Raw genomic sequence first — 13,404 nt, 5'->3', positions numbered from 1 at the left:
TGATTAATTTAAGGATCTGGAGATGGGAAGTTTATTCTGGACTATCTGGGTGGGCCCACTGTAATCATAAGGGTCCTTATAAGAAGGAGCAGGAGAGCCTGTCAGAGGCCATAGGACAATGGACACAGACACTAAGTGACGTCCATGTTGTTAGGAGGCCACAAGCCAAAGAATGAGAACAGAAGAGTTTCTAGAAGCTGGAAAAGGCAAGGAATGGATTCTCACATAGAGTTTCCCTGCCAACAGCTAGATTTTAACCCTGTAAGACCCATTTTCATACTTCTCACCTAATGAATGTGCTCTCTTGAGCCACCAAGTTTATAATCCTTTGTTACAGCAACAATAGGAAACTCATACAACCTACAAACATGGTGCCATCGAAATGCTGAAATCCCTTGGTGCAACCAGTATTGAGCACGCTGGCACCTGCATTAGGGAAGCTACCAGCAAACTGAGAGCCACACAATCACAGCAGGGTCTCCACTGACTCCAGTATTGCACCTGACATCCATTCGAGAAAGACTAAAAGACTTCCCTGCCTCGGCCCCTCCCACCTTTACAGAAGAAACATCTTGCACCGTTGCTGATGTTCCACTACTGATGGGAATGAGGCGGCCTTGGTGCCCACACCAAGAAACCCTAAAGAGAAATAAAATCAGTCACTGTCTTGGGTTACCTGTTCCGTTGATGGATGAGAACCCGCCAAGGGCAGAATCAGTTTACTTGGCATTTTGCAAAAGAAAAAAGAGCCATAAAGGAACCTCAGATTGTGAGAATAGCTTTTAATTTTAAAACAACTGAAGCAATAAATCATCCATCTCTCTTTCCATCACAGGCAATGCTCTCCCCAAACAGTTGAGATATTTTAACAGCAGCTGTGACTAGTGCAAAATAAAATAAATACAAACTCTTTCAGGAGTCAACCTCAAACCTGCTGGGCAGGTGGGCGCAGGCAGCAGGCTCAGCCTCTGCCCAGGCCGATAGGAGCGGCGAGATTTACACCATACATCATCACACCCAGCTCTGAACGGACCACACAATACCTGGGGAGGGGAAACCACAAGAGAATGTTGCCTAAGGTGGAGCAAATATGCCCAGCACCCTCATGTAGCCAGCATCCTTGGCACATGGAAGATGCTTGAAAAATAAGTGCAAAGTTAGCTTCTAAGCAAAGCTGAAGGAACGCGGTTTGGGGCTCATTTGCTTTAGTTTTGTTTTGTTTTGGTTTTTTTATTGGAGTCTTATACATACTGGTTTTTACATAGAGAGTCTTCTGCTGTCTGGAAGGCATTCTGTGCCTCACCGAGCTGACCCCAGCGAAAATATGTGTGTTGCTTCTGTCTATTGGGAGAATTACCTTCCACACGTGGCATCTCACTGCTGACTCCACACCATCTAGAACCTAGAGCAGCACCTGTCCAAGTGCAATGCCAGCCACATGTCTAATTTTAATTTTGGTAGCCATATTAAAAAAAAGAGAAAAAGGAATAAGTGAAATTTTAGTAACAGCTTATTTATCTAAAATATTGTCATGTTAGCATGTAACCAATATAAAATACTGATGAAATATTTTACGTTCCCTTCTTTTTGGTACCAAGCCTTCAAAATCTGGTGTGTGTTTTACATGAACAGCACAATCTCGATTTGGACAAGCCAAATTTCAAGAGGTCACTAGCTACATGTGGCTACTGACCCCTGCACCCAGTAGCACAGATCCAGCACATTTTAATACAAACTCTTTCAAGATGATTTACGGTGTAGGGAATCTTCATGGCACTGGGTAGGTGATCTTATACACCAACGTAAGAGTACAAAATCTTGCTCTGTAACCTAGGATTTCTGACCGAGGCAAAGGGTGAAATCACATTCCATCTAATCCCATCCCCTGCTCCTGCTCAGCACCTGCCATCTCCCCAACAGACTACAGAGATAGTGTAATTTAGCAACAGTGATGCTCACAAGAGGAAGAGATATCCTTTCTGTGACAGACAACTTTCTCAGTACTTACTTGGGGATCATAGCTATCACTGAATTAGAGTAAGAAAATCGTCTACACACGTTACAGATTTATTTGCTGAAAGTGGTGCCGAGCTTTTTCATCGCAGGAGGTGTTTTAAACAGACTTTTTCATTTTTGAAGGGGATGGGAACAAGGTATCTTGTGGACTAAGAAGTGGAAAGTTTCAAGAATGGGAGAGAAAGAGGATAATTACCAAAGGAAGTGGGAAGAGAAGTTGGGGTGGGGACACTAAAATGATGCAGATTATAAACTGGGGAGTACGACCTATAACAAACCAACAAGTTACATCTAACCTCTGTGTGCTCCCTCATCCCACATGTCTAACCCCCATAGTAACTATAGGAAAATAAAAATAGAATCGAATGTTAGGGCAGGAAGGGACTTCTGAGCTGATCCAGCCTACCGCACTCATTGTAAAGAAAAAGGCCCAGAGAGGTAAAAGGCCCACGGCACCTGGAGTGGCGTCGGGCCACGAACCCGGGTACGCACACTGGACACTGCAGGTCATGGGAAAGAATGATGTTGGGAGTCACAGGCTCAAGCTACTTGTGCCGGGCTTCCTGTAGCCCAAAGTGAGCATGGGGGAACAGCAGGCACATTCTCTTATAGTTGGAAGAAAACAGCCGTGTCAATTCAAAATACTGAAGCAATGTTGACGTAAATGGCATTAAAACATGATTCTTCCAGTAGTCCTTTCTGCATGCTTTTTTCCCTTAAAAAAAAAATCCCCCAATCTGAACCAAAACTGGATTTCTGATCAGTTATATGGGCATTCAGATCAATTGACAAAATAAAAACTTTGATACATTTTCCAAAGACACATTCATTGGGATTTTACACAAATGGATATCAAAAGATATTTACAGGAAAAAAAAGGTGCACTCTTTCACACGTACACCCACACACGGTGAGAATTTCACAATTACACCACCACGCCTCACACAGAGGACTCCTAACAGGCTGATAATCTGACAAAATCCACACATTATTCCAGTTTTCAGTCACAAATAATCTCGTCAACATACATGGTAAAATTAAGGAGTATGTTCCAGACTTTTATTCCAGGGAAATCTGCCTCGTATATATTAAGGTATACATATAAACACACTTTTAAAAGCAAGAAAGAAACACATTATTTGCTCCAGTTTTTCCCCAACTCTCAATCTGAAATAAAGAATAGCACATATACAAAACTTTGCCTTGTAGAAATAGCCCTTTGTTTTGTGAGGCAGGAAAAAAAGGCAGCCATAGTAATATTCTCTTACAATATGTTTAGGCATCAAAAGGGCTAAGTTTATTTTTCTACTTGAAGAAATTAAGTAATGGATAGCCTATAATCTTGTACTGATTTTACACCATTTTGCAAAGTTTTATTACAAAATTTTTATTTTGTTCAAAACACACATGCTATCTTTGTTCACATTTCAATCCAAACCCCCAGTTATCCCCCGACCCCCGAAGAAGGCCTTCACTTTGTAAGAGCATTGAAAATGAGTCATTTTTCATGTGTGTTTGGAGTCAGTATTCTAGGACACTCAGCCAAGGAGACTGGATTTTGTAAGGCTGCTTTGCGTAGGAATTTTTACAGGAGCCAGGGACTCATGTGACAGAGTGGGGCTGCTTTAGGATCTCCAAAACAACACTAAAAGGCGGCACTGGTGGGCACAACCGAGTAGAGTTACTGCACCGTGAGCGCCCTCCTCATGCCAATTGCATTTGTTCCCAAATTGAAGAAAACATCAGACGAGAGAAGGAGGGAGCACACTCTACTGGGACCCACACGGCATACCACCTGCTACTCTTTCAAGGGTCACCGTATCAAACCTCACATATCTATCCTCAAAGCACAGCTCAGAAATTAAGTCAAAGCTGAGGCACAGGGAGGATGAGGGTCTTGCCCAGCTAGGGGCAGCACCCAAGTCTCCAGGCTCCCAGCCTCGGGCTCAGTGCTCCTCAGACATACAGCATAGCTAATCTCCTGTAAAAGGAGCCCCGATCTTAACCAGAATCCTGACTGCTCACAACTCACCGTGTTGTAATCCACTTGTCCATGTGGTATTTTACCCAACTGGTTCTACTTTATTTTCCTACAGTTTCTAGACAGATCCTTTCTACCAATCAAATGCACGTTAGGCAGACTGCAGTAGATCCTTCTTCATTTGACTGGATAATCTGAAATAGAAACTCCAAAGACTCTAGAATTCAGTACAGAGCTGCAGGAAGATTATAAACCACTCTTGTTGCACTTTTTCATCACATTTGAAACCCTGATCTAATCCCAGGTTGCAACAAAAATACTAAAACACCAAAATGGAAATGATGGTTTTTCACAATGTCATATAAAGCTTCCTTGCATCTGAAGCCCTGAAGGTGCCCAAGATCACACTGCTGGTCACAGCAAATAAGCAGCAAAGGCAAGTCAGGAGGTGATTAGCCCAGAAAGGGCCAAGAGGAGACTCTAGCCCCAGAAAAATGTAAAAATGGAGGCAGGCAAAGAGCTCAGGAACAAGAAAATTACAGACAAATTTGGGGCACTTAGTGTGATTCCAGGGAGTTGTTACATGTTATGGTAAGATTAGCTATTTTAACTAAAAATACATACTATGCCTTAGGGAAAAGGGCTGCTGAGAACCAGAATTCATCTACTTTTATTTGGCAAAGAACAATGTTGTGCTGCTGTGGGCATCCAGCATTCTCCCACAAAATGTCACAAACCCAGGTGGATTCTTGACAACACTTTTTTAAAGGGACAACTCAGCCCTTTTTACTCCTGAAAATCTAAGTGGGGAACCAATTTTTAAAACTGTTCCTGAGTTATAGTTTCTTTAAAATAGTTACTTGCTTTTCTCAGCTATGCTTAAGACCAACTGCTTTAACCTTTAAAAACTAGCCCGTCATAGATTTCCTGGTTGACGATAACAGTCTCACCCTCACACATTCACACAATCACATTATGAATTTTGATACGATTAAATTAAAAATACCTTTCATTGCAGATGCTCTTATCTTCTATACATGGACAGGTCAGAAATTGTGTGTAATGAAAAAACTATGTCACAAATAAAGCCCATCCCATTACTGATTTTTGATATGAAACAAAAATGGGCTTCTCATTTATTTGGGGGTGAGGCCACACCATGGGCCCCCAAAGCATAACAGAGGGCTGATGGCACATTCCCATTTTTGGTGTGACACTGGCAGATCCCCCACCAGCAGTATAAATACTTTTTTTTTTTAAATCATCCTCTCCTTGAACATTTATAAAAAGAAAAACTATCTACAGTAGTGTATCATCACTAATAGAAATTCCTTCCCAGTTCTATTTCAGAAGGCGTCAAATGATGTTCTTTAAATAAACTATAAATACCCCCATGTATTCCTTCATTTCATGTCTGGCTGTCCCAACTTCTGCTTTTTTTTTTTTTTTTTTTTTTTTTTTTTTTGGCAAATTAAAAAGGCGTGTGGCTTCTTCTGGCCAACTGGCACATCTGAGGCTCAGCGTGGTACCCTGTGGTAAAAGTACATGTAGCCCAGGTCCTTAGGGGGCCTTTCTGAGGCACACACCCTGTGGTCATTGTAGATCACCCACCTGAAAACAAAAGAGAAGAATTCGATGATTTCAGTCAGTCCCAGGAAGCTTAGCGGAAAAAAAGTTACTGCTCCATCCTTATAATAGTCAAGGTGTTTTAAGACAAACCCAAGCCTGTTGTATAAAAAGGAACAGAACACTGGTGGGAATTTACTACTACTTTTTTTATTCTTGAGCTCAAAAGTGGTCATTAAAGGGGTTTCCAAACATTTTAAACCCTTTGATCTCATAGCCCCTTTTGTAGAAATCCATAGATGGCCTCAGAAATTAAGTCAAAGAATTATGTACGACAGCACTTACTTCAGCCTGAGACATAAAACTAGGTAAAAATAAGAAGTAAAGAGCCATGTGGTGAACTACTGTACAACTATTAAAATGTCTTCAAGGAATATTTGGTAAAGTGGGAAAATTATTTCAATACAGTATGAAGTGGAGAAAAAGGTTAAAAAATTGTATGTGCTGTGTGCATACCTTACTCTTTTAGAAAAGTTGTAAATACATACGTACATTTATATATAGCATATGTACATAGACATATACCCTCTCCCAATGAAAATAATAAAACAAAGAGAAGCGTTATCAAAACATAAACAATGATTATCTTTAGGCTTTCAAATGACATATCCTTTGCTTGTTTTTGCACTTTACAAATTCCCTGCCATAAATTGTATGGCTTCTTATGCTTAGTAATAAAAAAAATTCTCACTATAAATCAAGTGTCTGTGCACAACTGTTTCATTAATCAAGTTAAGATGACAGCACTAAAAGACATACCAAAAAGGGGCACAACCAAGTCGCAGGGGTAGGGGGGACGTGTCTCCCCTGCAGTGCATCTTGTTGTATAAGATCAACATCCCACCAGGACAGGGCAAGACTCCATTTCTCCAGCATCCCAGGGGCTGAGCATTGCCTCAAGTGGGAGGCCGACACACAGGCTGCTCAGAGGAAAGCTCAAGGAAGACAAACCAGTGGGGTGTGTGGGGATCCAGCCCAAGGAGAAGGTTCTGAAGACAGCAGCAACCTCACATGCCATAGATGTCTTATTCCCGGCTCACCACACACATAGCAATTCTACTTAAGAAGCCAAGAAGCCCACTGTAAGGCCACAATAAGGCAAAACAGTGGATGTTTAGGGACGCCAGATAAAACACAGGATACCCAGTTAGATTTAAATGGCAGGCAAGCAACAAACAATTTTTTAGTGTAAATACATTCCACGTAATACTGAAGACATGTTTATACTAAAAAGTTATTTGTTGTTTATCTGAAATTCAAATTTCCAGGGCATCCAGTTTTCCCATTTTGTTGGCTAAAACTGGCAATCCTATGGAGGTCCCAAATATCTACACATTCGGCTGCAGGATGTATCTTTATTTTGGGAAGTCACTTTGGTATAATGGTTGAGAGAGGCTTTGAATACCAGCTACTTACAGGCTAAGTTCAAGCTATTCAACTTCTCTGAGCCTCCTGTGTCTTGATGTGTAAAATGGCTTTAAGGGTATATCCCTACAAAACCATTGTTGAGAGCCAAATGAAATAATATAACAATAATATACACCAAGTAGAGTCCCTGGCATACAGTAGGTGCTTAATAAAACATGGATATCATTTACCTTCTAAAAAAGACTTACCTTCCTTCCTTTTTAATATGGCAAACATAATGGCCACTCATTGTAGATGTTCCCATGTGACTGATGAACGCAAATAATTCATACACTATGAAAGAAGAAACACCTCTGTTACAAGGCAGCATTACCAGAAACCAAAGCCACTTCTGATTAGAATTTAAAGCCAAGAACAGTGGGGGCGCCTATGGGGCTCAGTTGGTTAAGCATCCGACTTCGGCTCAGGTCATGATCTCACAGTTTGTGAGTTTGAGCCCTGCACCGGGCTCTGTGCTGACAGCTCAGAGCCTGGAGGAGCCTGCTTCAGATTCTGTGTCTCCCTCTCTCTCTGCCCCTTCCCCACTCTTGCTGTCTGTATCTCTCATAAATAAATGAACTTAAAAAAAATTAAAGCTGGGGCGCCTGGGTGGCGCAGTCGGTTAAGCGTCCGACTTCAGCCAGGTCACGATCTCGCGGTCTGTGAGTTCGAGCCCCGCGTCAGGCTCTGGGCTGATGGCTCAGAGCCTGGAGCCTGTTTCCGATTCTGTGTCTCCCTCTCTCTCTGCCCCTCCCCTGTTCATGCTCTGTCTCTCTCTGTCCCAAAAATAAATAAACGTTGAAAAAAAAATTAAAAAAAAAAATTAAAGCCAACAACAGTGAACCCCAGCAACTGTTTAGATTGAAAGACAAAGACTGTTTACCTTGCTATGCTGAGAACACACACACCCACCCACACACACACACACCCAAAGTGACATCAAATTTGACCTGCAAATTCATCACAACACAGGACATAAACTATCAAAGCACAGCTGACATTAGATTCCTATCTGGAAGGGGCTTTAAAATCCCATAGCCACGTCTGGTGGCAAGCTCATGGGTCTAACGGGGAAGTCCTGGCTCTCTCACTTCTAAGCAGCATGAGAGCAGAAAGTGGTTTCCTCTTTCTGAGCTCGTTTCTTCACAGTGATTAAAAAATCCACCCACTTCACAAGGTTGTATAAGGCATAAGTGAGCAATTCAGACTAAAATACTATACAAATGTCAGGATTATGAGGAAGACAGCAGAGCTGTTGTCATTTATAGAAAACGATAATGCTTCACAGTAGGCTTCTTGTGGATTCTGACTTGCTCACAACGATACGGGACCAAAATTCAGACTTCATGCTTTCTGAAGAAGAAAATATAGAGCCTTAGTGTAAGACCGATGTTTATTCTCTAATAAGTACCTCCTCCCATCTAGCAAAGTATTCTGGACATCCCCATTCTGAATGAATTTCAGCTCATGCTCCCCGGGCCAGGCCTCAATCTAAAAACACCAAGTGGGCTCCATGGACTGGTACCCGTCCACTCTGCAAACTGTTACAGGCCACGACAGAGTGTTTACAAACTTTCATAATAATTTCAGAACAGTATTCATGTCTGTTGAATCTAATAAGGAAAGAAAATGAGCTTACCTGTTCATTTTTCTAGTGCTTAATTTGTATTGCATTTTCCAAAGTATTGTTTCTGGACACACTCTTTCCCTTGACCCTCCCTCTCTAATTCCTTCTCTCCTTTGCTGTTCACTCAGGCTCATCCACTTACTTTCCCACAAGTCCCAACCTTACTCCCCCTTCACTTCACATCACGCACTGCTGATCACCTGCTCCTTCCTCAAATATTTGCCCCCAGGACACAACTGTCTCTTGGTTGTTCAGCTGCCTCGTGGGCTCCTCCTGGTCTCCCTGACCTTCAAAGACTGATGACCTGGAACTTAGACCTCAGACCTTTCTTTTCTCCATTCTACACACACTCTCTCTCTTTGGGTGATCTCATCCCATTGCATGGAGTTAAATGGAATTATTTTCTTAATTTCTGGAATGTTCATTGCTAATGCCCAGAAATACAATTGAATTTTGTATGCTGATCTTGTTTCTTATAATCTTGTTAAATCCATTTATTAGTCCTAAAAGTTTTTAGTGAATTCCTTTGGATTTTCTATATACAAAATTATATCATCTGCAAATAGACAGAAGTTATACTTCTTCTTTGCTAACTTGGATGCCTTTTATTTCTTTTTCTTGCCTAATTGCCTTAGCTAGAATATTCTATTACAATGCTAAATAGAAATGGCAAGAGTGGACATCCCTGTCTTGTTCCTGACCTTAGAGGAAAAACATTTAGTCTTTCACCATTACGCATGATATGAGCTATGGGGTTTTTGTAGATGCTCTTTGTCGGGTTGAGAAAGCTCCTTTCATTTCCAGTTTGTTGAGCATTCTCTCTTCGGCCTATCCATCTCAGTTAATGGTGATTCCATTCTTCCATTCAGGACAAAATTTTGACTTCTCTTTGACACCCATCTTTATTTTTCTTTTCGGTAAATTTTTTTGAGTATAGTTGACACACAATGTTATATCGGTTTCATGTCTCCTCAGGCTTTTTACACACATCCAATGCATCAGCAAATCCTGTCAGCATTTCCTTCAAAATATATCCAGCATCCAACCATTTTTTACCACCTCCACTAGTAATGCCCGATTCTAGTTACTGTCATCACTTGTCTGAATTTTTACAACAGCCCCCTATCTGGGCTCTTTGCTTCCTCCCTTGCCCTATACTGACTATTCTCAGTATGGCTGTCACAGTGGTCTTTAAATGGAAGTCAAACTGTGATTACTACTATTCAAAACCTTCCCAGTGGCATCCTGTATCTCACAGTAAACTCTTCCTCTCACAATGACCTATGAGGCCAATCTCCTGCCCCTCTCCCCCTCACTCGACCCTGGCTACTCCCCCTATCCCCCTCACATCACCTCAGCTACTTCCCCCCTCCCCCTCACTCCACCCCAACCATTCCCTTGCTCCCCCTCACTCCATCCCAGCTATTCCCCTTCTCTCCCTCACTCCACCTGGGCTACTCCCCTTCTCCCCCACACTCCATCCCAGCTACTCTAACCTCCTGGCTACTCCTCAAACACCCAGCATGTTCTGGCCTTCAAGCCTCTACACTTATTGTTCCCTCTCTGAAACTATTCTTTCAGATGTCATTTACTTACTTCACTCCTTACTTCATTGAGACCATGGATGAAATTATCACCTCGGAGAGGACTTCCTGAACCACCTTGTAAAAGAGCAACTCTCCCTTCCACCCCCACCCTCACTCCTAAGCTCACCCGCAACCTTGCTTTATTATTGTCCACACAGCATGAAGCAACTCCTGTCACATTACATACTTACTTGTGTGTTTATTTATTGTCTATCTCCTTTTATCTCAGATTAGAATATATCTCCGTAAGGATAAGAAGTCGGTCTGTTATGTTTACTGAAATATTCCTGACACAGAGAATGGTGGCTTAGCATGCAATAGACGCTTCATAGGTATTTGCTGAACATATAAATAAATGTATGAATTAGAGAACAACTCCGTTCACTCCATTTCTTCACTTGTTTTTATATCATCTTATATTGTATATATTTTATAAACCACCTACCAAAATATAAATTAGTAAAATAATTATTAAAAAAGGGGGTTCCTGGGAGGCTCAGTCAAGCATCTGACTCTTGATTTCAGCTCAGGTCACAATCTTACAGTTTGTGACTTCGGGGCCCACGTCGGGCTGCAAGCTGACAGTGTGGAGCCTGCTTGAGATTTATTCTTTACCTCTCTCTCTGCCCTTCCCTCCCTCCCTCCCCTCTCTCTCTCTCAAAATAAACTTTTAAAAAAATAATTATTAACAAAGATATCACTCAGAGGGGATTGCCTTTCCCATCATTAACTAAATTTTTGTTGTTAGCTGTCATATCAACTGATGACTAAATCAATCAATCAATATATAAAATCCAAGTTTAAAACCTGAAACCAGGCAAAAACAATTATGAGTGGCAATCATTTTGCCTGGCACTTAGTTTTTGAAATAGTGACCCAAGCACCCTTTTTGGTCTTCCCTCCCCTTTCCCCCCCCCCCCCAACACTAAGAACCTACCCTACAGTAAGCAAGGGAGAGTGTGGGCAGAGACCGGTTCATGTTTCTAGACCCTGGTTGGTTTTTAAAACTCTTTGGAATGGGGTGCCTGGGTGGCTCAGTTGGTTAAGCATCCAACTTCAGCTCAGGTCATGATCTCAGTGGTTCTCGGGTTCAAGCCCCACATCTGCCTCTGTGCTAACAGCTCGGAGCCTGGAGCCTGCGGCCTGCTTCAGTTTCTGTGTCTCCCTCTCACTCTGCACCATCCCCCCCCCCATTAACTCTCTTTCTCTCTCTCTCTCTCTCAAAAATGAATAAACATTAAAAAAAATTTTTTTAACTCTTTGGAATAATTCTATATCAAATTCCAATACCTCAGTCTGAGATACAGTACTGGTCTCCCAAAATGAAGCTGCTCTCTTAGAGTCTTCATGAAATAAAGACAGGACATGATACCCTAACCAAGACTTCCCCCCTCCCATGGAACTGATCCCCAAAACAATGACGTAAATAATTGAACAGAGTATCTAATGAACATTGCTCACATTAAGCACGGGTCATACAATGAAACATGGCTTAGACCCCAACACAGCCAATGAGTTGACAAAACAAGACAGAGAAAGGGATGCATCCATACATTCCCAAGCCCCCATAGGCATTTCTCCTCTCTTTGGTTAAAAACAATTCAATGTATACTCAGAATCATAAAAATGAATTAAAGAAAAAAAAAGGATTAGCATAAATCTTAGTCCTATAATTAAAATTAACAATGTTTATCAATATAAGCAACCACCCCATGTATTATTCAAGACCTCCTGCTGGAACCACCAGCAAAAGAGAGCATCTCTCCCAATGCATTTGCAAAAACTCAACAGGTAAGAAATCTCAATTGATATTTGCTTCCAAAAGAGAAAGTGAAGGCGAATAAACCCAACAGGGCAGCTACTGCTGATTCTTCTCCAAGTTCCCAGAGGCCTCCCTCTAAAAAAACAGCATCAGTGCACACACTCCCAAAAAATGTGCAGACCCCTCTTCACGGAGATAGAAAAAGCATTTTGAGGCAAGGCAAATCATTTTTTAAATGCTGACTTGCAACAGAGAAACTCTGGAAGTACCCGGAAGAGCTGGACAAAATTGCCTAAACCACTATGTCCCTCTAGAAAGCCAGAATTAAACAGTGTCTCCAACTCACATCTTTCCCCCTCACTTCCCTCTCCCAACAAAACTTGTCCTTTTTTGAACGTTAGAAAAATGTGTCCAACCTTGCTAATATGAAGAATTTTTTAATATCAAAATTTTACCACCACCACCCCTAAACAACAAAACAGCGACTGTGCCCTGATTTTATTCTTTGAGAAAGGACTGTCAGAAAACAAGGGTGGCACGTGGAAAACAGAGGAGCCAGGTAGCCTGCCCTTTCATGTCATATGGAGGAATGGCCACCCAAGGGTTGTCTAGGGTAGGGACTGGCATACTATGATGGCTCATAAGCCAAATCCAGCCCTCAGACTACTTCTGTACTGCCAAGGAGAAAGGAAGGAGGAGAGGGACAAAAATACCAGATGACATAATTATGGCCCACAAAGCCTGAAACATTTACTATCCAGCCCTTTAGAGAAAAGGCTTGCTGGTCTCAGTCTAGGGGAATGAAAGTTCATCTCACTGCTTACTACTGACTAAAGGTCCCAGACTTAGTAAAGTTACTCATTAACTTGTAGATTTTTGTTTGGTAAAAATACAAAAAATTTCTGTCCAGTGGAATGTATACCCTCAAGGATTTATGACCCTGAGACACTAATTTTATATTTAACTCAGCAGTCAAATTATCTTTCAACATCCTGGCTTCTCCGATGCTTTGAACCAGTAATAAAAACTAACTGGTCCCCTCAGTAATTAAGGAGTCAAAGAAAATCTGTGATACGTGCTCAGTTTATATGTACCTGAAAATCATGATTTTACCTTTTTGAAAATTATAGTTCAACAACTCGTAATGACCTAAAGCAACTCTAGATTCAGGAGTGCAGTTCAATGAATTTATATTTGTTAAGCCATTATAGCATCTATATGCTGTATATTTGAAAAGCAGTACTATCTTGTAAGGGTGTGACACATTAGTTCGTCTACAGAGCATGCACAGAGTACACAAACACCAACAGACTCCTTGAAAGGACCAGCGAGACCCCAGGGGCTCCACAGCTTTTTGGTAAGAAACCCAAACTGAGTCTTCCAACTGAATCTTCCTAAC

At 41.6% G+C, this 13,404-nt stretch overlaps 1 protein-coding gene across 1 annotated transcript in view; it reads right to left on the bottom strand.

Moving 5' to 3' along the window:
* Positions 1 to 2,232: 2,232 nt before the first annotated feature.
* Positions 2,233 to 13,404, bottom strand: part of USP13 (ubiquitin specific peptidase 13) — a 117,532-nt gene continuing 106,360 nt past the window's right edge. Inside the window, exons 20-21 of the mRNA XM_047099561.1 lie at positions 7,240 to 7,324; positions 2,233 to 5,608 (exon numbers count right to left, since the gene is read on the bottom strand). Coding sequence (XP_046955517.1) covers positions 5,515 to 5,608; positions 7,240 to 7,324 — 179 coding nt within the window. The 3' untranslated portion in view covers positions 2,233 to 5,514. The remainder of the gene's footprint in view (positions 5,609 to 7,239; positions 7,325 to 13,404) is intronic.

This window comes from Lynx rufus, unplaced genomic scaffold, assembly GCF_022079265.1.
Source record: "Lynx rufus isolate CCGP_SWC_20201006 ecotype Redwood Valley unplaced genomic scaffold, mLynRuf1.p SCAF_5, whole genome shotgun sequence".
Taxonomy (NCBI): domain Eukaryota; kingdom Metazoa; phylum Chordata; class Mammalia; order Carnivora; family Felidae; genus Lynx; species Lynx rufus.
The sequence above is the reverse complement of the archived record's forward strand: the minus strand, read 5'-3'. Positions and strand labels throughout refer to the sequence as shown.